Source organism: Xenopus tropicalis, chromosome 3 (assembly GCF_000004195.4).
Source record: "Xenopus tropicalis strain Nigerian chromosome 3, UCB_Xtro_10.0, whole genome shotgun sequence".
Taxonomy (NCBI): Eukaryota; Metazoa; Chordata; class Amphibia; order Anura; family Pipidae; genus Xenopus; species Xenopus tropicalis.
Genome location: NC_030679.2, coordinates 24,285,481 through 24,310,513, shown reverse-complemented (window position 1 = coordinate 24,310,513; position 25,033 = coordinate 24,285,481). Strand labels below are relative to the sequence as shown.

Sequence of the window (25,033 nt, the reverse complement as noted above, 5' to 3'; positions counted from 1 at the left end):
ACCCTTTTTGGCTGTATGCACACTGCCTTACTTGTATAGGGAATTACAGGTATGGGACCTGTTATCCAGAATGCTTGGGACCTGGAGTTTTCCGGATAAGGGATCTTACTGTAATTTGGATCTCCATACCTTAAGTCTACTAAAAATCATTTAAAATATTGTATGCTTGTTTTACCTCCAATAAGGATTAATGATATCTTAGTTGGGATCAAGTACAGGTACTGTTTTATTATTACAGAGAAAAGGGAATCATTTAACCATTAAATAAACCCAATAGGGCTGTTCTGCCCCAATAAGGGGTAATTATATATTAGTTGGGATCAAGTACAGGTACTGTTTTATTATTACAGAGAAAAGGGAATCATTTAACCATTAAATAAACCCAATAGGGCTGTTCTGCCCCAATAAGGGGTAATTATATATTAGTTGGGATCAAGTACAGGTACTGTTTTATTATTACAGAGAAAAGGGAATCATTTAACCATTAAATAAACCCAATAGGGCTGTTCTGCCCCCAATAAGGGGTAATTATATCTTAGTTGGGATCAAGTACAGGTACTGTTTTATTATTACAGAGAAAAGGGAATCATTTAACCATTAAATAAACCCAATAGGGCTGTTCTGCCCCCAATAAGGATTAATTATATCTTAGTTGGGATCAAGTACAGGTACTGTTTTATTATTACAGAGAAAGGGGAATCATTTAACCATTAAATAAACCCAATAGGGCTGTTCTGCCCCCAATAAGGGGTAATTATATCTTAGTTGGGATCAAGTCCCAAGCATTCTGAATAATGGATTTATTTTCGTCAAAAATGCAGTATTTTTTATTTGTAATAACTGGATCATTTGTACACTTTATTCAGAAAATCATTTATTAACATTTATTTTTCATAATGGTATAATAATATAATATTATGTTGTCCATTTAACTACAAACAATATTCCTTATTTACATGACTGTTATTGACATTGTCTCTTTTAAGGCAGGGATCTTGCTGGATTTTCTTTAATGCCATACTCTTCATACTCATTACAATTCTAAAAAGACAAAAAACAAGAAAAAAAAAATGAGCAATATATATTTTTTTCTGGCATCCAATAGTGGATATGTAGACATTTCTTTAGACAATACTATACAGTACATTATGCTGACAGAGGCTTTGAGGACTGGATCAAGTGGGCCAGCCAAGGAATCCATCCAAACATTGAACAAAATGTTGCCAACAGACTGGCCCATTCCCAGAATCAGTTCACTTCTAAGAAGATTACAGTCATAGATGGGGAGGATAAGCAGACTTAATTTTGCTATATGTACTGTACTGTATGTATACTGCTAACTGTAACTGAGTCCGCTTTCAACTATCGGAGCCCCCAAAGGGTCGGTATCACAATTTGTCTGCCAAGACACCAGACAAAAACCACGTTTTTTCTATTAGTGGGAGTGAGCTAGAGGGTCAATGTAAACATTTGTTTATTGATAGTAAAAATCATATTTGGCATATTATTCCATGCGCCATTGCCCCAATGATCATCCCTGCAATCTGGAAATCTGTAACCTAAGCAGCAACATTGTTTTATTCTTAACTGATAAGTGCTGCCTTAAGTTTACAGTATGTTCTAAATTATAGTGTTTCCCAACTCTATGAATTAAATCAAAAGGCATTAGATAAAATCTTTATTTTCAATAAATCCAGTATATTTGACTCCAGATACTGCAGCAATACACTTACCTTTTGTAACTTTTGGGTTCAGTCACTGCGTATAATGTCCATTGTGTCTTTTGATAAATAAACAACCCAATAAACCAAGTTGAATCCAGCAAACGACAGTGGAAACAGAATTCTAGCATACTTGTCTATTTTACTGGTTCCTGTGTGCTGACTGGAGGTGGTATCCGATAGCATATGATCTCTGGTGGGGATATCGGTTTGTTCATTATATGGGGAATCTTCATAGAGTGGCAAGTCGCCTTCAGTTGACTGGTTCCCTTGAGAGGCCACTGAATTGATTCTTTTTTTTAAATTGCAGTTTGAGTCGGAAAGCTGTGAAACCATAAAGACATACTATTTAATGTAGGACTACATTTTGATAATTCATTTTCAGATTTATATAAACATATTGGCCGTGAAAATAAGACTTAAGAGAGAACTGAAACCTAAAAACAAATATGGGTAAAAATGCCTTATGATATATGCTGAACTTACTTCTAAAAGTAGATTCAGTAGATACAGTATATATATATATATATATATGTATATATATATATATATATATAAACTTCCAAGTAAATGCCGGCACTCACGTATAGATAAGTTGCTGTTGCCTGGGTGCAGGTCCAAATAATGTTGAAGGTGCTTGAGAGAGGGTCAGCACTCACAGGACTTATACAAACAAATTATTAGAGGAGACTAACGTTTCGGCTAGCACTCTAGCCTTTTTCAAAGTGAAAAAGGCTAGAGTGCTAGCCGAAACGTTAGTCTCCTCTTTAATAAAATAATTTGTTTGTATAAGTCCTGTGAGTGCTGACCCTCTCTCAAGCACCTATATATATATATATATATATATATATATATATATAAAATGCTGCCAAGCAATGAGAATCTGGATTAATTACTAATTAGCATTGTATTGTGAATTATATTCTATATATACAGTATATTGTGAGTCAGTCCCTAAGCTCAGGTAAGTGCCAGCAGCACAGAGCATGGGCAGTGAATCAGCAGAAAGGAAGATGGGGGGCTACTGGGGCATCTTTGGGGGCACAGATCTTCCCTGCTAAAGGGCTGGGGTTGCCTTGGGCTGGTACTGAAGCCAAAAACATAATGTACAACATTTCTGCCCTACTTCTTTAGTTAAGAAAGATTTAGTTCTCCTTTAATGTAGCTGTAATGGTTTTTCAGCAGTAATTTACATATTCGTTCCGTCTAAGTACGGAATTATGATGTTGTATTATGAAGTATTATGTTTTGACAACTAAGAAACAAGGAATTGGCACTACATACTTACAAACCTGGTACAAATAGCATGCTTGTTTAAAATAACCTGCAACCTATGCTTTATTTCAACAATATAAAAGTGATTGTTATTTTAATCTTCCAAAATATATTGGGGAATGTTCCGAGCCTGGCAGTTATGAAGGCTCTGTTCCTATTTAAGTTCATTGAAATGTACAATGCAGCTGATTTGCCATTTTATAAATGCCAGAGACACAAATGAGAGAAACAAATGTATAGCAGAGCATTATTTGTTGATGTAAATCTTCAGTGCGTACAGGTATGGGACCCCTTATCCAGAATGCTCGAGACCTGGGGTTTTTTGGATAAGGGGTCTTTCCATAATTCGGATCTCCTACCTTAAGGGGGAGATTTACTAATCCACAAATCCGAATCCTGAATGGGAAAAAAACGGATTGCGACTTTTTTGCGTCGGTGACGAAAAAATCGCAAAAATACAGATCATAATGAAAAAAAAGCAATCGGACTCTTTTCGGACGTTCGTGGATTAATAAATGCCCCCCTAAGTCTGCTAAAAAAATTATATAAACAGTAATTAAGCCCAATAGGATTGTTTTGGCTCCAATATAGATTGATTATATCTTGGTTGGAATCAAGTACAAGGTACTGTTTTATTATTACAGAGAAAAAGGAAATCATTAATAAAAATGTGAATTATTTGATTAAAATGGAGTCTATGGGAGATGGCCTTTCCGTAATGTGGAACTTTCTGGATAATGGGTTTCCGGATAAGGGGTCCGATACCTGTACAGGTTTTTGAGTGTACCAGCAATGCTGCTGGGGCATGGGCTGTTGCTCCTGTCCTTTTACACCATCCCTTGTGTGATTCTGATATAGTATACACTGTAGATAGGATAAACAAGACATTTATAGGTGCCTGTCAATCCAATACTACACAATAAGCAAAAATTCTTACAACTATCTGGGAAGATTGCTGTGAGCTCATTTATTTGAAAGTGACATTCTATTCTATACTATTGGTATTTAATATTGGTATTTGCTATAAAAAACAGATTTTTTTTGTCATATTAAATTACAATAATACATATCTGTAATAAGCTTATATGTATCAACAAGTCTGCTTTGGGTTTTTTGGGATCCTCTTAATAATTACTATAATATTTATCTTTTATTTTGCATTCCCATTTCTGCCTGACTCTCTTACTATTGGACTTGTGAAAGAAATACAAATCTATTACCGTAACAAACTCATTTTCTGCCCTTGCAGTTGCCGCTGCTAGAGCTGCTTTCTTGGCAGCCTTCATCATTGTTTTCTGAATCTGGAGATTAGTAAAATAGTTCACAGCAGCAAACTCAATTAATGCGGAAAATACAAAGGCAAAGCACACTGCTATGAACCAGTCCATTGCCGTTGCATATGAGACTTTCGGGAAGGAATGACGGGCGCTTATACTCAATGTGGTCATTGTTAGAACAGTTGTGATACCTGTCAAAGAGAAGAATATATAATATACAATATATAAAAAAGGCATATTGGTCAAATTTTGAATTTGTAAATTTTAGAGTTTTTTTCCAATTCAAATAAGCTCTAAATTCTACCAACTTTTTAATGAAAAAATGTAAATATAAAAAAACTTCAAATTACACCGTGAAAAAAACCCAGATGTATTGAATTTTATATATAAAAAAGGCATATTTGTCAAATTTTGAATTTGTTAATTGTAGAGTTTTTTTTCCAATTCAAATAAGCTCTAAATTCTACCAACTTTTTAATCAAAAAATGTAAATATAAAAAAATTTCAAATTACACCGTGAAAAAAACCCAGATGTATTGAATTTTATATATAAAAAAGGCATATTTGTCAAATTTTGAATTTGTTAATTGTAGAGTTTTTTTTCCAATTCAAATAAGCTCTAAATTCTACCAACTTTTTAATGAAAAAATGTAAATATAAAAAAAACTTGACAGATTACATCGTGAAAAAAATCCCAGATGTATTGAATTTGTATTCTATTCATTATTTTTAATATGTCTACAAACTTTTAAAAAAAATTGAAAAATTGAGAAACTGAGAAAAAAAAACTAAATTTTGTTTAGGATCATTTCCATTGACTTTTACATCAACTTGCAAACTTTTAGATGCCGAAGTTTTCTATTGAAATTTGAACATTTCAGTTTTGGAAGCCTTAATTTAAATTCATGCATTTTAAAACAAAAAAAAATTTGTTTTGATAAGAATTCAAAATTGAATGTTTATTAGTGAATCTGTCCCTTTTTGCTTCGGAAAAAAGTTTGCAAATCTTTCAAAAGATTTGCGAAATGGTGCAAAATTCATGAAACGGCAAAAATGTTGTGAGGCTAAAAAAAATTGGGTTTGTTGCGACGCACGCAACTTTTTTTTAAGTCACAATTTTTTGATGCAACAATTATTTCTCGCACTGCAAATTTTGACCCCCATTTTGCAAAAAAATCCGCCAATGCCAAAACATGGAAATTCACTTTGAATCCATGCCTGCCGAATTATTTTGCCTATCACTAATGTTGATAAATTAGCCCTTGGTTTGTAGCCTTACATGGCTTCCATAAAAATGTATTATGTTTGTAACATCATAGTGTTTTTGTGCCCCGTCATTTTTAAATACACCTTACAAAACTGTCTACTTACTAAAACTATAACATTTCTCATCTTTTTTTTTTTTTTTAAAAATCGAATAAACTCATTCCCATAAATGTCTGACATTTACTTAGAAGTCTGAACTGAAAAAGTCAGTGCAGGAAAAAGTTGCACCGAACCTCTACTTTTTTGAATTGTCACGCAAAAAAAATAAAAAATGCGAAACTTTTGAAGTTTTAAAGCGAAAGAACAATCCTCCAGGGAAGGGACATCTGCCATTGACTTCTACATAGTTTTGCCAATTATTAGCTGGTGAATTGTTAAATTCAGTTTTTTTGCCATTTTGTCGCATAGTAAATCTTGGAAAAGTTGGGACTTTTTTTTTTCTGCAACTTTTAGCACTAAAAGTCTGAATTGGAAAAAATAAATCCCACATTTAGTAAATGGTCTCCATAATTTACAAATACAGTAAAACATAGATTCTGGAAATTGTAACCAGGAAAGGAATGTAGTGAAAACTAAGATAAGAAGATATAGAAGCATTCATTGGAAAGTCTTAAAAAATTATTGAAAGTACTCTAGAGGAGAATAATGATAGGGTGAAATAGCTATCAGCAATCAGCAAACATAAAATGTCATACCAGCAACAGTCCGGGCTGGAACTGATTCTTTGTTGATCCAAAAGACAACTTGAGACAGAACAACAGTCATGCTGCATGGGATGTATGTATGAATGATATAGTATCCTATTTTCCTCTGAAGGAAAAACATGACTACTTGTAGTGAATATTCACCTACAAACACACAAGCACACAGAAGCATACATTAAATAATGGAAGATGAAATGAATTCATGAAGCAGTGCCTGGAGGTTGGTGGAACACACAGTATGGCAAAGATTTGGCGAAGGCCATACCAAAAACAGTTCTGGCAGGAACTGACTCCTTGTTGATCCAAAATGAAACCTGAGAGAGAACGACTGTCATTATGCAGGGAATATAAGTCTGTATCACGAAATAGCCCATTTTCCTTTGCAAGTAGAAATGCACTGTCATTATAATATATTCCCCTGTAGAAATATAGAAGTTAGATTATTCAGTTCTCTTGCTCTGCTTTGACTATAATATACAGAGAACAGTGTGAGAACATAAATATATTAACATATGCAGCACCTTGTCTAACTTAGTTTTATTTTAGGCAATGCCACTTTATCATTCTTTTTCTCAATCTTAGTACGAAATACTGGAAGGTGGGGCAATTTTGGCCCCAAAACTTGACCACACAAAGAGGTGGATTAGATACTTGACATATCATCCTACTCACTTATTTCGCTGATGGGGTAGATAATAGAGATGTAGCGAACTGTTCGCCGGAGAACTAATTCGCACGAAAATCGGGTGTTCGCAAGTTCGCAAGTTCGCGAACTTTTAGCGAAGTTCGCAATTTTGGGTTCGCCTTAGCTGGAGCCAAATTTTGACCTCTCACCCCAGAGCCAGCAGATACATGGCAGCCAATCAGGCAGCTCTCCCTCCTGGACCACCCCCGGACCACTCCCTTCTATATATAAACCGAAGCCCAGCAGCCATTTTACATTCTGCCTGTGTGTGCTTAATGAGTTAGCATAGGGAGAGAGCTGTGCAGGGGGTTGAGGGACAGTTTAGGTAGCTTTGCTGACTAGTAATCTACTTTCTACTGCTCTGTATGTAGCTGCTGTGGGCAGCTGTCCTGCTGATCTCATCTGCTGTAACCCAATAGTCCTTGTAAGGACTGCTTTTATTTTCTGATTACTGTTACTCTAGTCTTCTTTTCATTGTGTACTGCAGCTCCGTCTGTGTGTGTTGGAGACAGGTGTGCTGCTCATAGTAGTGCACTAAGCACCAACCACACATTCACATCATTTTTTTTTATTTGTGTTTTTTTACTTTGCTACTGTAATTTATAGAGCCGAGTGCTATTAGTCTAGCTGTGTTGGGGACTGGTGTGCTGCTCCTAGTAGTTCACCCCCAGCGCCAACAAGAGATCACTTTTTTTTTATTATTAATTTTTTTTTTTTTAATTTAAGTTACTGTTCTTTAACGTGTCCAGTGCTGTTTGCTGTTATTCATAGTAGTGCCCCAAACACGTTACACATAGTAGTGACATTGCAATAAAATCACCTGAGCGATGTTTTTCCACCAGCAATAATATATTCCGTATCCACTACTGCGGCGTTTTGTCTTTGCGTGTGAACCGGCTGTAACCTTTACACAACTTGATTGGCATGTAGACGCCGGACGTTTTAAAGCAGTTTATTACACAAGTTTAGGAATGTAGTGTGATTTCTGCCCTTTACAGCACAAAACGCAACGCCGTGTTAACAACGTATTTTTCAGAGAAATTTTTGCCCTTGATCCCCCTCCTGCATGCCACTGTCCAGGTCGTGGCACCCTTTAAACAACTTTAAAATCAGTTTTCTGGCCAGAAATGGCTTTTCTAGGTTTTAAAGTTCGCCTTCCCATTGAAGTCTATGGGGTTCGCAAAGTTCGCAAAAGTTCGCACTTTTTGGCGGAAGTTCGCGAACTTTTTTTGTGAGGTTCGCTACATCTCTAGTAGATAAGCAGGTCTTAATGGAAGCAGAAGGTATTTTTGCCACAAGTCAGTGCCACTTGAGCGCATTTTTGATGACCACTATTCTCTGCAGGAAGGCCCCGGCACTCAAAATATGCATGCCATATGTCTAAGACAAGTATCTTGTATCTCTGTATAATTGTTATTCAAGTCTGTAACCCCAATTATTATTACACGTGCAGTTCAGGGAATTTGAATCATTCTGTTTGGCACTAAACTGGAGGCCTGAGAATGGTTCTTGTGGATAACAGACCTTGCAACTCTAGGCAAAGTCAGTCAGTGTCTGCTAAAATAATAAATCAGTCTCTTTCTCTGACCTGCTGTATGAAAGCCTAATTTAGCCTCTTTATACAACGCTGGGAAGTTCTCACCTTGAGTATATAGTGCCTTTTTGGCCTGCAGGTTGTCGGAAGGATATTAATAAGTTGGAAAGAGTGCTGCTAAGATGTGCAACTAAACTGCAAGAATTAAACAATGAGGAAAGACTAAGTTGGATTTATCAGGGGAAAAGGTGTGGGACATAATGTCATTACAAATACTTTAAAGCATATTCAAGACAAGTTTCAAATATATTTTTTTCCTCACAGATAAGAACAAAATAACAGGAGGCTACTCTGTCACACTTTTCTTTTGAAACCAACCAAATGGTACTTCACAATCATGGCGGTGAGAGGGTGAGGCTGTAAAATGCCCTGCCTGATGATGTTGTGAGGTCAGATTTCTTTAGGGTCTTATAAGTGGTTTGGATGTTTCTTACATATTAACATAGTAAGTTAGGTTGAAAAAAGACACGTCCATCAAGTTCAACCTTAATGGCTATATATAAGCTGCCTAACTGCTAGTTGATGCAGAGGAAGGCAAAAAAACTCTCGCTTTCTAAAAAGCCATCCAACCCCTTCTTGAAGCTTTCTAATGTATCAGCCAGTACAACTGATTCAGGGAGAGAATTCCTGAACTTCACAGCTCTCTGTAAAAACGCCTTTCTGATCATTCAGAAGAAACCTCCTTTCTTGTAATCAGAATGGTTGCCCTTGTGTCCGGTGGAAGGATCTACTGGTAAATAAAGCATCAGGGAGATTATTATAGGACCCCCTGATATATTTATACATCCCCCCTTAAGCATCTCATCTCCAGTGTAAACAACCCCAACTTGGCCAGTCTTTCTTCATAAATGAGACTTTCCATACCCTTTACCTGCTTAGTTGCCCTTCTCTGAATCCTCTCTTTTCTGAACATGTAAAAGAAGTTCAAGAATGTTATTTTGCACACATAAAGAGCAGCCTTATGCATTTTGTGTTCTATTAACACTTAGCCATAGGCTTCTTGAACTTTTTTACATGCCCGTTTGGAGGATTGCTCCCTTTCCCTACTGATAATTTGTGTGTCACCTTTCAGTTATTTGTTAGCACTGACAAAAAGCTATATTGGGGCTAATATAAGACAGAGTTCAATACTGATATTGATAAATGCAGGTTAATACATATGGGGATTAAAATATGTATAAGTCAGGTTTGCGTTTCATAGAAGAGTTCATGATTTATAATACATGGTGTAAAACAGATGCAGCGTTAGTCAGGCTGTATAAAGACATTAACCTTCTCTTATGAGTGAAAGAAAATATTCAATCAATAAATAAGACCAACTTTTTTGGCCTGTAATTTGGGGCATTGGTTAATTACCGTATATACTCGAGTATAAGCCGAGTTTTTCAGCACCAAAAATGTGCTGAAAAAGTCAACCTTGGCTTATACTCGAGTATATAGATTTGAAGATGTCATTCCCTGCGCTCGCACCCCCGTGGAATAACTGACGGACACGCACACATTCGCGCTCGCCGGTTTCAAATGTATGACAGCTTTACATCCCACCGATAACTAGGGAGCATACACAGCGTGGGTGTCCCTGAGGGCGAGCGCGAATTGTGCAGGAAGGGCTTAGAGCTCACCAGCTCATTTTATGTTCAGGTATGTTCAGGCACATTCGCGCTCGCCGGTTTCAAATGCATGACGGCTTTACACCTCACCAATAACTAGGGGAACATACTCAGCGTGGGTGTCCCTGAGGGCGAGCGCGAATGTGCAGGAAGGACTTACAGCTCACCAATAACTATGGGAGCATACACAGCATGGGTGCCCCTGAGGATCTCACAGATTTGTGCTCGCCGGCTTGATGCACAGGAAGGGCTTACAGCTCGCAAATATTATGGGAGCGTACACAGCGTGGGTGCCCCTGAGGATCTCATGCAAAGGACGAGCACACAGCGTGTATTATGGGAGCGCACACAACGTGGCTGCCTCTGAGGATCTCATATGGAAAATCTTTACAGCACCCTGAAGGACAAGGAGTAAGTTAACTGTTATGGCTATGTTATGAGAACAGAGGCCAATATTTTCTAGCACATAATGCTGCCACTCAGTGTGGCTCACATGCAGAACACAGCGTGCTTCACTTACTCTGTATATATGGTATATATGATATTTACCAAAGCTTGCCAGTTGCTTGGATTTCCATCTTATCATTACTATCATTACTTAGTATGGCAGCTTCCTTAGCCTTCCCAAACTTGCCTGACAGTTACAAAAAAAAAACTTAGCAGTAGCTGCTGCATTTCCCCTAGGCTCGAGTCAATAAGTTTTTCCAGTTTTTTTAGGTAAAATTAGGTACCTCGGCTTATATTTGGATCGGCTTATACTCGAGTATATACGGTAGATGCCAAAAACAAAATGCAGACATGATCAATTCAATCACTAATGCCAACACAACAAGATATGTTTTACAATGTAATAATACTGTATAATAATCCAAAAAAACCCTTGTAGGCTCAAGGACAGACTGAAATTTAGTACAAAACGTTATCTTCTTAGCACAAATGAAAATCATTATTGAATTTCTAAGAGAAGCACTACAGATTGAGCCTTTCACATCTTACAAAGACTTAAACATCATTTCATTCAAGGACAATGTCCAAATATTGTTGAATGGAATTAAAAATCCACATGTCAAATTGGTCAGAACTATTTTTTTGTTGTTGTTGGATCCACAAGGACATTGGGGACTGCAAAGACACAAAGGGCTAACATTTTTTTTATCTAAATACATAGAAGTGTTTTACCTGTATTTGATAACAGTGTCTCACTTGAAACTTTTTGTCCAACTAGATCATACTGGAGGAGACTTGAAGATTCCTCTGGTACCTCAACAGAATACAATGGTCCTTTTTTCCAAGTGTAGACTATTTCGCTTTTTGGATAGGCATCTTTGTAAAAGGTAAAAAAAAAAGACAGGATAAGGGATATACCAAACAGGAAAACAGTTTTTGAAAAAAAAAAAAAAATTTGTGAAGATTGCAAAGCATTGCTGCTATTCTGTATAATAATTAGGTCTATATATCATTATCCGCTAACTAATTATTGCTAGAAACCGCACAAATTGTTTTGGGATTTCCGTTAATAATCAAGGGTCTGAAAGCCTATGGTGCTTTTCACCGATATCAGCTACTATCTCAAAACAGCACATGTGACAATGGCATAATGGCATGCAGATGTAAATGTCTATTTAGCCTGGCTGATTTTGTAGTCTATTGAACTTTTTTTTTTATCATATTAGTCTAGGGCTAGTTCAAGTTCATTACTAACTGATCTAAAAACAAATAAATAGGTTTGAGGAGATTGCCTCATACAGACAAAATCTAAACAAACATTATTTCAGACAATGACCCAGTTTAAAGGAGAAGGAAAGTCATTTTGGCATTTTACTTCCAATTAGAGCCACCTAGACCGCTATATTTATTCTGCAGAAAACTTTATCATAACAGAGTTACAGCTCTAGCTTTCTCTGTTTGTTTAAGATTGCAGCTGCCATTTTAGCTTGGTCTTCATAGCTTCCTGCTGTAGCTCTAGCCGTTATAGCTCAGATCATACATTCCTAAGGGTGGGGGGAGTGAGTTTTATGAATTCTTATGGGAGGGCGAGCAGGAAAGGGGAGAGAGAGGAGAGAACTGCCCCAGGAAGAAGGATTTTTCTGAGAGAGGAAGTCAGATACCTGAAGAACATGTTAACAAAAAAGGAGACAAGAAATCCTGTTTCTTTATGTGGAGGACTCATTGCATTGTTTCTGTGAGTGCTTATGGCTGTATTTACATAGACCTTTCTGATAAAGCTTACTTAGTTTTTACCTTTCCTTCTCCTTTAAGTGAGCTTTCATTTTTTAGATGACCTAATTTTGTTAATAGAATAAGCACTGTACCCAAGAGACTGGGCCCGAAGGCTTGAGCAATGATAAATTAGGCCCTTATTTTTCCTGACAGTCAAGAATGTAGTGTTACATTGATAAATATATCGGACTGGAAATAGGAATTTTTCTTAATTCCCAAATTTGATCTATAATAAATATGCCCAGGAAACCACTGGTTTTAAGGTGTCTCTCTCTCTCTTTACATAAAGAAGCAATAGGACAAAAGTCAAAGAGTCTTTTCCTGGGGGTTGGTGTTTTGATTTCTCTGATTATCCCTGAGAGACACATCATGGTCCATTCATTAAACCACACATTTTTTTTTGAGAAAAAAATCATATATTTTCTAATTTATAGAACTTTTTGTTATGTCCAATATTTTTGTTAAAATTCCATTACTTTTTCATGGTTTTCGTTAACTTCCACGAAAAAGTTGTAATTTTTGCAACGACTACAAACATTTCGGAAATTCATCCAAGCTTTGGCATCATGACTATCTTTTGGCCAGGTTGTATCTGTAGAGTGCCATTGAATGAAGAAAACAGCAGCACTCCGGTTGTTTTGAAAAATGTGAATCTTTACTAAGTGCCAAAGATTCACATTTTTCAAAACAACCGGAGTGCTGCTGTTTTCTTCATTCTTGAATTTATCTGCCCGGGCAGTGGGTACAGCGTGCACCTGGGGCTGCAAGAAGCTATTTTCACTGTGTAAGCACATGTTAACCGATTCTATTTGTAGAGTGCCATTGAGTCCTATGGAAGGCTTCCAAAATCATACATTGAAGGTTTCAAAGCCAGAAAGGTTTTCATGCCGTTTACAATCGTTCAGATCCAAAAATTTAATGATTTTTGGATTGCAACCATGATATTTTGGTACGACTGAGAAAAGAATTTTCTTGACATTTTCAAACATCAGAAATTATCGTGGTTACTCTGAATTTCTTCCAATTGTGATTTTAAACACACAAAAATTGTGGTTTAATGAATGGGCCCCAACATTGTTAAACTGTCTGTGTGTCATGAAGTTTAAATTTTTCTAGACTCTGCCGATGGCAATATTTTAAAACATTTTTCTAGATATTTGCAAAAACACAGGTGGAGCTTTTAATAGCAAGAGTGGGTCTCTTGAATATGCTTAGGTTATAAATAATGTTATAGACATTCGATAAAGTATACATTGTTGGGATTCAAGTGGACAAACTTGAATTCTGTGTTTTAAAACTGTTAGGGGCAGATTTATCAAAATGTGAGATTGAAGCTTAATACATAAAAACTCACCCACATTCTATTCATTCCTATGGGATTTTTTGAAGCATATTTATCAAATGGGGAGTTCTAACTTTCACCTATTGATAAATGCCCTTCTAAAAATCCCACAGTAATGAATATAACATGGGTGAGCATTATGTATTAACCTCTAATCTCACATTTTGATAAATCTGCCCCAAAATGATTGTTGTTGTATTGTCAAAACAGTCAAGTCTTCTTAGTATGGGTTCTACAGAGGGATATATTAAAGAGAAGTACAATAAAATCACTGTATTACAAACATACAGCTCCCAAACTTTAGAGGGCAGGCATGTCCATCCATTGGGAAATTCATTAGTCTCATTGGGCACTCAGCTTTTATTGTCAACCTAAAATAAAAACAGGAATAATGTAATATATTCTAAATCCATTTTCAAAAGTGTTTTTCAATATGGGTCACAGAAGGAACAAGAATAAAAAAATGAATTCAAAAGATATAACATTTTGTGTTTTATCTGACATAAAAACAAATTAATAATGAGAAATGTATGAAATTTCTGTATAATGAAAATACTTGCTTATTATTGAGAACTAACATATACTTGCACAATAGGGCCTTCAGTATTGTTATGTTTTTGTCTTCTCTTGTATAGACTTTGGTTTCCTGTTGATGCAACTGATGCACATGAATGCTGATATACTGTAAGACCTAACCTGAGCTTCCTTAAAGTATATTCAGTAAATGTAACTATATAAAGTACTTTGTATTTATCAGAATATAATATAAGCTATATTATTTATATAGAGCCTAACCTGCAGAGCCAGTTGTACACGTGCAAATCAATCTGGCAGTTGAACGATGCATTTGCACATTAACTATTGTTAGAAATTGTGGTGGGGTCTTTAGCTAAACAGTACCCTAGGGTAGTTCCCCTATTATTGGTTAGTGATGAGTGAATCTGTCCCATTTCACTTTAATGACAAATTTACAAAACTACTGAAAAATTTGCAAAACATGGGTGTTGCGTGACCATTTTGTGCAACTTTTTTTTTTACCCATTTTGACACTGTTGCAACTTTTTTTTGATGTTTGGCAAATTTTTCGACGTCTAATTTTTGTAGAAGTTTCGTAGAAGCTTCACAAAACAATTCGCCAATGGCGAAATCCGTAAATTCGCTGCGAATCCATGCCTGGTGAAAAAATTCGCTCATCACTATTATTGGCTAATTATGAGTACTGCTAGTGGTATGATTACAGAACACGATACAGCCCCCATTGAGGTCCCTGATTTTTTTCAGGGTCCCCTTATGTATAACAAGTTTAAAGATATACAAAATCTAGGACAACAAATATTTTCTATGTAAAATATTGCATTTTAGAATAGGAATTTTTACAAACAATTTGGCAAATTTTTATTTATTTATATAAAATTTCCTCAGTTTTTTCTCAACTCCTCCTCTATAACTATGCAAAAAAAGCCATTGGTCTCTTCATATATATTCCTTCCAGAAATGTTACAAATTCAATATAGAGTAAATTTAATAAAATGTGAGAACATGCTTTTCACATGATTCAGATTGGGACAGAATGATTAAAATGGGAGATTAGAGAGCACCACAGAAAAATTCACTGATTTTCTATTCATTCCTATGGAATTTTTAGAATCGTATTTATCAATAGGTGAAAGTAAAAGTTCACTATTTGATAAATAAAATTATAGAAATCCTAATAAAGTAAGGAACTTTAAGTGACTGAATTTTTCTGTGGTGCGCTCTGATCTCACATTTTGATAAATCTGCCCCTTTTGTGCTACCTTGAATGTTTTTGAGTTTATTAGCTTGAGGTTTTTAAACATGTATCAATCGTGTACATTAGAATGAAAACAATTCTCTAGATGTCAGTGGGATATGCAACTATGTATTGATCAAGTTGAATTAATTTTTTTTCCCCCAAAAATAGAGTGTCAAGAAAACTCAAGTTCACAAGTTAATAAAACTTTCTCCTTGTTGTATCATGGGTTGAAAAGGACAAAGTCATCTACCCTGAAGAATTTATGCAGTAAAAATTGCAAAAGCACACAATGAAATGCAAAAGAAGGAAAGTACTATATATACTGCATTTACTGTATACAACATGTTAAAATCTTTCAGAATTAATAAAGATTGAGAAACTATTTCAAAAAGATCCCTATAGACCCCTATCCATTCACTTATTCATTGTATCATTTATTTATTTTTTAATTGACACATTTTTGGGAACTTATTAAACATATTGGTTGTACGAAAACCTGATAAAAGTCTTTGTCAAGTAAACATTCTCTCATGATTTTTCCTTCTCACCTCATTGTGTAGAGCACTGTTCCATTCTGCATGATCCGAAAGAGTTTATTGGGGGTTGTCATATTGTGAGCAATAGACTTTTTGCCATTCCTGAAAAAAGTGTCTGGAGTCCAGATTTTACTGACCATTAAGTTGTTCAACCTAAGTATTTCTGTTGGTCCATCAAATTTGAGTCGTTCATCAACCCATGTCTGGCGAAAAAATATGTCCATTGTATATTCCTACAGGAAATTGAAATGTGTTCAGTTTTCAGCTCAAAACAACAAAAATGTAATCATCAACTTAACTACTGTAGGATGTTATCCAGACTTCTGTCAGCACTTAATGATTCTAATCCTATTACATTAAGAAGTTGACTAAAAAAAACCCTATCTGAGGGGGAAGGGAATGGAGTGGTTTGCATAACGATTCACTAAACAAAAAGTTAATCAAGCAGTACAAAATGGTTTGACTATTCAAAAGCAAATTAGGCAAAGAAATGTGTGCATTAATTAGATGCAAATGCATAATTTGGGATTAAAAATGCAAAATAAATTGAATTAGACTTTTCTTTCTGAACTTTGTGATAGACTGCAATTTGGCGAGTTTTAATAAGTTGAAATACTCCACTCATTATTGAAAAAGTCAAAATGATAAAAGTCATACAGTGGCATATAACTGTAGTAATACACTTTAGAAAATTATGAAGATTATGCTGTAAGGGTCTGCTGGGGTTTGAACCCGGGACCTCCTGGTTGTTGTTGCTCGCCCTAACCATTGAGCTAGGAGAGCAGCCGTCAAGCGGTGATTTCTGTATGTTGCCTTTCACCTGTGTCCTGGGTTTGGTGACATCACCCCAGCACCCTTATTGGCTAGGTGGAGTCACCCTATATAAGCCCAGCCCTCCTCACACTCAGTGCCTGAACATTTGGTTTCATTAAGCACTGTGGCCTGCCCCTAGCTTTTGTTTCCTGTTCTGGCTTCTTGTCTTGTTTATTCTCTTCTCTGCTCCTTAGCCTTGCTTCCTTGCCCCTTTGTCTTGTTCCTGTTTTCGCTCCTTGCTCCTCACTCCTCTCTCCTCAGTCCTCAGTCTTGGTCCTGCCTGATCTTGCCTTTGTCTGCTCTGTCCCACCTGGTCTTCGCCCGCTCCGTCCTGTCTGGTCCCATCTGGTCTACGCCTGCTCCGTCCTGTCCTGTCTGGTCTACGCCCACTCCGTCCTGTCCTGTCTGGTCCCATCTGGTCTACGCCCGCTCCGTCCTGACCTGTCTGGTCTATGCCCGCTCCGTCCTGTTCTGTCTAGTCGTGCTTGGTCTACGCCCCTCCGTCCTGTTCTATCCTGTCCTGTCCCATCTTCTCTACACCCCCTACGTCCTGTCCACGCCTCCTCCATCCTGTAACAGCCCCTGCCTGAAGGACTCACCTTCCCTTCTCCCACTCATAAAATAATGTTTCATGACATATACTCATTTACTAAACAAGTGCAAAGTTGGCACAATGCTTAATTCTTTTTCAGAGTTGGGTTCATATATTTTTCTCCTACTAGGGTTATGATTCCCACTGTGCTCACAATGAGCAACTTTTGCATTTGAATACATAGCTTACTCAAACTGAGCCTGGGCCTAACTAGGATCAGATTCACTTAGCATCAGTGATGAGCGAAAAATTTGCAAACCGCTAAGAAAATTTGTGAAATGACACAACTGCACCCATTTTGGTGCAATTGCACCTATTTTTGACGTGCACCTATTTTGACATTTTGAGGCAAATTTGTTTGTGGTGGATTTTCGCTGAAGTTTTGCAAAATAATTTGCCAATGGCAAAATTCGGAAATTTGCTGTGAATCCATAATTGGTGAAAAAATTCGCTCATCACTACTTTATTTGAGGTAGAAATGAATACAGAGTATTACACTGCAGAGTATTAAATACTTAATGCATTGTGAAAGCACATGCTAGGGGATGTTTTCTAACACAATATGATATTATGGCAATTTTCCCCCCATGGGTCTAATCCCATGGCGTACAACCATTATCCTTGTGACTAACAATAGCCTAAAAAAGTATGTCTGGTAAAAACTTATCATGTCAAAATCTGACTGGACAGGGTTCAGAATGGTATCTGTGTTTCTGAGACTATTTTTAATTTTCTTAGCCTTTCACTAGTAAAAATAATGACAAGGGGACACCAGATGTATTCCTTGTTCTGTGCAAAGATTTTCAAGACTTTCGGTTCTAAAATGTTCCTACAAATGCCCCCATTCAATAATCTTTATTCGTTTATAAGAATTAATATAGGTGTTTTTAGCATACATCTTAAACACCAATGTCTACACCAGAATAATTCTACTTAATGTAAACTGGAGCAAAACTTTGCACCATATGCAAGATATGCAAAGATTTTACTAAATGCACAGAATCGGCAAAGGTGAAGATTTTTCTCTCCCTAATGACCAATTGCAATGCAATCTGACAAGTTTGTCAAATTATTGTAAGATTAGTGGGCACCAAACATTTGCACATTTCATCCAACATCAGTCAGAAAATCATTTGGAGAGTTTATAACTTTTCATAGTAAGCAATTAAATTTAGCCATTGTTCAACTGTTGGCAGGACCAAGTAGGTAGTTTTCTTATCTTCAACTAGACGATATGACTTGAAATTTTCATTTTTCGTTGATGTGTAGTGATGGTCAAAATTTTTTGCCAGACATAGATTTGCGGCAATTTTCTGCATTTCGGCATTTTTCGTGAAATCGGCCACGGAAAAAAATTACACATGCAACATCACTATTGATGTGCAAATCGTACTTTTTAACAATCCTTTCAAGATAAGCTTGGTCCTACGATAATGAAAAGATCTTTTAAAAATCTATCTGCTTTAGGCTTGCTCCTGTGACATAATGGGCAGCATATGGGTGGGAATTGGAAATGTAATTACAAGTTCTTCAATTGCTTGTAATGTAACTGGAGCAACTTCACGCACCTATGTGTGCAACTCAAAGAATTATACCCAACACCAGGTCAAATCATGTATTAAAGAAGAAGGAAACACTGAATCACTGGGGATGTCAATTTATTAGCCCCCGCCCCTAAATATAATAACTTATTTTAAATCCTGGACAATCACTACTCTTCATTAAATAAAATACTGGCTCAAAGTACTATTCTAATTTGTGCAGCATCCAGGGCCAAAAATCAAGGTTTTGCCTCCCTAGATCTGTTGATCGCATTCACCTCCCCCCACCATTCACAATCCCTCTCATCCAGGGTCAGTCAATCGATTACTTCCACTGGACCCGTCGGTTGCATCCAATCTCCACCCACACCTGCTCACTGGTGCCACAGCTTCCTCGCTATGGTGCTATGGATCACTTCCACTGGATACTGGAGTATACACATGCACAGTAGAGAGAAATTGGAACTTAACAGAAAAATAGTCAGTCTTTTACTGTACTACATATGTTCACAACAGGGGGCCGGAGCAAAGGTGCAGAGAAAAGAAAGAAGATGGCAGAGGTTCTTGCACCCCTAGGACTTTTCCCCAGTACTTTTTGCAATAGTTGCTTTAATATGGTCAGATAATCTGTAGCTTTTATATATTTCTGAATCAAAACTCCCAGTAGAGTTGTCATTTAACAACTGGATGTTGGACATGGGATGCTTTCTATAAAGAATAGTATTGCTACAACAGTAGCACTAGAGTGCCATTAAATAGCAATTACTAACACCCACTAAAAGTTTTTTGGCTGTCGGGGATATCAGCCAGTTTAAATGACAAGCAAACCCTTCCTTTATAGTATATACTAGAGTACCCCCTGTTGTACTGAATTGCTACTTTTATTTTGCAAAAAGGTGAAATTTAGGTTAAGTTTGCATCTGCTTACTTGATAATATATCAGTTGTGTGTGGCATAGTAATAAGCGAATCTGTCCTGTTTCGGTTCACCCCAAAATTTGCAAAATAGCTAAAAATTTACAAAACGCGGCTACTGTAGACGTTTTTGATGTGCTCGGCTGCAACTTTTTTTTACACAACTGCAAAGTATTTAAAGCAATTGGAACTTTTTTGATGCAACCAGAACTTTTTTTGACACAACCAAAACTTTTTTTGATGCAACCGCAACTTTTTCATCACTTCCTGTTATCCCCTGGGTCATCTCAAATGGTGGCAGCTGCAGTACTTGGGTGACCTGTCACTTATAATATGCTCCCCTAACTAATGTCTTAAATTACCTTATTATAGTCCGTGATAAAAATAAAAAAATAAAACAACCCCGAACCTTGCCATTTAGCCTGTAAAGGATCTTCATCTGTGACATTCTTCTACATAGAAATAACTTTAAATGACCATATTAATTTATAGCATCATTTATATTTTAATGTTTTCTTATAGATCCCGTGGACGTTGCTGTTTCAAAGTGTGATTTCTATTTTGATATTTATAATTAAAGTGTCTCCCTTAACCATGTTATTTTAATCTTTCATTATATTTATAAAATGGAAAACGAATACAACCCTTCTATAGTAACACAGGCAGCGCAAAAGGCTTTAAAAGCAATAATTCATATTTTATGCTACTACATAACAAGGCTTTCAAAGCCATTTACTAAATTGCTTCAATGCTGTGGGCAAATAGTCACTTATAAAGCAACGTGCTAATTCTACATTACAAATCATGTTGTTGACTACACAGCGTGTTGCGTGACATCATTGTTAATCAGCTTTGGTAAACAGCAATACAGCTTTAAACAGCTCGGGAATTCAGACTATAGTTCCTTACATACTTTGGGGTCATAAATTACTATCAAACAAGATAAAATTTGTGTTGAAATGTAATAAAATTGACTCTTTTTTTTATAAAATGAAACAAAGAATATGCCAAAAAATGTACTAAATAGGGCACTCCTTTCTGTAGGTTGACAATGACAAGAAGATTAAGCTAAGTAATCTGTACTAATCAGTTTGCTTAAATACTGTGCAAGATAAATGCATCTTAATAAAGGAACGGGCTACGAGTAAGTTTGCTTTATTCTTTTTTAGCAACCTTATTGATTTAGATATATGACTATAAATAATTCTTACCATATCGACATCTGATACAGGGCCAAAACTGGTCACATATATGTCTGTTTTGACTTCAGTCACGGGACCTGTGAAAAATGTAAGGGAAGAATCTGATTATAAAGATAATAAACTGCCCCTCGATTCTAGAAGATTTAAGCACAATGTATTTAAAGATCAGATAGTGAACAATATATCTAGTTTTAGGAATTATAATCCTAATCTAGCAATATTTTAGCACAATTACAATGCAAACCATTTCAATAGGGCTACTATATTTACTGTTAACATCTTTGTAAGAAGCATCAAAAATATAGCAGGCTCTAATAATAATTCAGAATTGAACAGTACTATGAAATGAAACCTGTTACATGTGTTTTTATACATATATATATATATATAGATATAGATATGTTTACATATATATATTAAGATATAACAACAAGGAAAACTAAATGAAAATACAAAATCAGAACAAATATATGTTTCATTGTACAGTGTTTCAGTATGTATATAAGTCAAGTGTTTTGATCATATGAAATCGATTAATACTAACGTCAATGATATCATTGCATAATGTTACCTCCAAAGCTAGGTCGGAGTCTGTTGTCATAACCGTCCAGCAGCCTATCAAGTATCCGGGTTATATTTTCAGAATGCAGATTTGCAGCAGTGATATTGTTTCCTAGTGCTTTTCCTGTACTATAGAAACATATAATATTAGTCTTTTCATAACAGACAACATTTCCTAAGTATCTACAGTTGTACTCACCATAGGAATATGTATATCCACATAATAAAAGATGCCATGATACCACTGCAACTGAAAGTTTCCAAGACAAAACAAAAAAGAGTCGCTTTGCTCAGTCAACCAAGGAGAGTTACAGATGCCATGATTTTCCTCAGTTCCCCATCTGGATATCGATACAAGTTCGAGTAACACAGACAATGTGTTTTGTTTTTTCTTCTGTTTTTGCTCTTTGATTTCTCTATCACAGTTAAGACTCATCTGACTTGCTCAGCTCAGGGATTTAGTGTTTGAAGGGGCCGTGCATGGATGGAGAGCATTGACAATAATCTAATAAGGCATTACAGAAGATTACCAGGAAGAAATCCACAGTTAGTTTTGGCATAGAATTATCTGGAAAGCTTTGTCGCTAAACGACCCATGTTTGTACTATTTCTACTGAAAGGTGATTATGCGTGATTTCCTTATCAAAAAAGCATTTTTATTCTAATGTAGTACTTTCATTTAATTAATTTAACAATAACATGAAAAACTGGCTAATACACTTTAATTAACTAATGTATGGATTATATAATTAAACATGAACAATTGATTCATTAGCCTTAAACTATTACTCTAATTTGTTTATAATGTACTTAATATGTTTAGCTGTAATCATTACATCCCTAATCACTAATCAAAATAGCAAATAACAGCAATTTGTTAATAAAGATAATACCTGCAATGTGCTATGATGCTAATGCCTGATTTACGAACATTGGATTGTTATGTTCAGTGGCTATTTGATTATTCAAAACTTTCAGATAGCTAATCATGGATTTAGAAATTATACATATGCTTCTCTATAGGGGCCACAATCTTTTTTGCACAGTGCGTACTGCCTTTGCCAAATTGCCACAGGCTTCTGGACTACACTTTGGAGCATAGAGACCTGTGGCTAGCTGGACAGCCCCTTGAGTAGAGTGATACCTGTGTTGGACAGTGCTCTACCAAGAGGGTGGGTAAGGGGAGGTACATAGGTGTCCCCCTCCGCTATCTAACTTGTCAGGAGATAGGAAATGCAGACTACAACAAGTCCCTGTCCTTACTGACTAACATATGGTAGGTGGTAGGGATTTTATTTGCCTGCACTTCCTAATGCTGCCCTCTGCTTCTTGCACCAAATTTCCCCAGTATAAAAGTGCTTATTAAGTGTGCATTACGTACATGTTCTTGTGCCCCTTAGTGCTCTAGCACTTGCTCCTGGGTTATAGAAAATGACTCCTTCTACTGTATGTTTTGAGTTGCTCAAATGCTGTGTTGCTAATTCATTTATTTTATTGAATAATTACATCTCTGAAAAAACAGGTTTTGAGGGGAAACCATCTCCCCTTAATGTTCTTGCTCCTGGGGAATAGAAAAATACTCCTTCTGTATTTTCAGTCAGTCAGTTGATGTAGTAAATTCATTCATTTTATTGAATAATTGTATCTATGAAAAGATATATATATACTGTGTATATGTATATATATATATATATATATATATATATATATATATATATACTGTGTATATGTATATATATATATATATATATATATATATATATATATATATATATATATATATATATATATATATATATATACAAAATACAATCTTTTCCCTGACGAAGGTTCCAGTAGGGAACTGAAACGTTGGACCAATAAACCTCACCTGATTGCATCTTAACATGACTCATTGTCAGTGAGTATTATCATGGAAATCCTGTGAGTGCCGACATTCTTTACTTATATCAGAATTGAAAGATCACTGGCACTCACGTGTAAAGCTCATAGAATGACTGGGTGCAGCCATCCAAACAGGAACAGACATCGATAAAAAAGAAGCCCCTCTCACAGGACTTATGTACAGCAAAAATTCTTATTTATTCAACTGGTAAACTGACGTTTCGGCTGAACCTCAGCCTTTCTCAATATATATACAGGTATGGGACCCATTATCCAGAATGCTCGGGACCTGGGGTTTTCCAGATAAGGGGTCTTTCCGTAATTCGGATCTCCTACCTTAATTCTGCTAATAACATTATTTGAAAAGTAATTAAACCCAATAGGATTGTTTTGCCTCCAGAAAGGATGAATTATATATTAGTTGGGATCAAGTACAAGGTACTGTTTTATTATTACAGAGAAAAGGGAATCATTTAACCATTAAATAAACCCAATAGGGCTGTTCTGCCCCCAATAAGGGGTAATTATATCTTAGTTGGGATCAAGTACAGGTACTGTTTTATTATTACAGAGAAAAGGGAATCATTTAACCATTAAATAAACCCAATAGGGCTGTTCTGCCCCCAATAAGGGGTAATTATATCTTAGTTGGGATCAAGTACAGGTACTGTTTTATTATTACAGAGAAAAGGGAATCATTTAACCATTAAATAAACCCAATAGGGCTGTTCTGCCCCCAATAAGGGGTAATTATATCTTAGTTGGGATCAAGTACAGGTACTGTTTTATTATTACAGAGAAAAGGGAATCATTTAACCATTAAATAAACCCAATCGGGCTGTTCTGCCCCAATAAGGGGTAATTATATCTTAGTTGGTATCAAGTACAGGTAATCATTTTTAAAATCTGAATTATTTGCTTAAAATGGAGTCTATGGGAGATGGGCTTTACGTAATTCGGAACTTTCTGGATAATGGGTTTCCGGATAAGGGGTCCGATACCTGTATATACATTGACATTAAAATATATTAATACATTGGCAATGCCTCTATGTTACAAAGTAAATTAAATATTAAGAAGAAAAAGGAATGGGTCAAATATTAATTTTATGTGTGGCACTGGACTACCTTTCTATGGCTAAAGACCCACTAAAATAACTGAGACCAGTTAACTTGTTTTTGTTGTGCAGAAGTAAAAGATTCTGGGTACGTGCCCTTGAAAGCAGCAAGCAAGGAAGCAGAGAACAGTTCTGGTTTTCAACCCCTGCTGAAGCAATTTGGCAAGTAAAGTAGCTGTTCAAACAAAAAAGAGAAGTTTATTTGTGAAGGGTATATACACAGTTGTGAAACATGCATTTAGGTGATCTTAGCATTTGCTTTCCTTTAATATTTAATATATTAACTCAAAATAAAATATTTTATTGTCATTTTGGAGGTCTCTACGGCTTATTAGTGACAGTGTTGTAAGAAGCTTGTTACTGTCAAAGCTCAGCGGCCTTCACTGGGGTTGAAGTCAGGGCCGA

At 36.0% G+C, this 25,033-nt stretch overlaps 1 protein-coding gene across 1 annotated transcript; it reads right to left on the bottom strand.

The window, feature by feature from the left end:
- Positions 1–807: 807 nt before the first annotated feature.
- Positions 808–22,071, bottom strand: gabra6 (gamma-aminobutyric acid (GABA) A receptor, alpha 6). Its single transcript, XM_031898733.1, has 10 exons — positions 21,827–22,071; positions 21,638–21,756; positions 21,076–21,143; positions 16,017–16,237; positions 13,983–14,065; positions 11,312–11,455; positions 6,235–6,387; positions 4,217–4,464; positions 1,734–2,045; positions 808–1,041 (listed from the first exon to the last, which is right to left on the bottom strand). Exons 1-9 carry the CDS (start codon positions 21,862–21,864, stop codon positions 1,752–1,754), a joined length of 1,368 nt encoding a protein of 455 aa, XP_031754593.1. The 5' UTR covers positions 21,865–22,071; the 3' UTR covers positions 808–1,041; positions 1,734–1,751.
- Between the last annotated feature and the right edge of the window lie 2,962 nt (positions 22,072–25,033).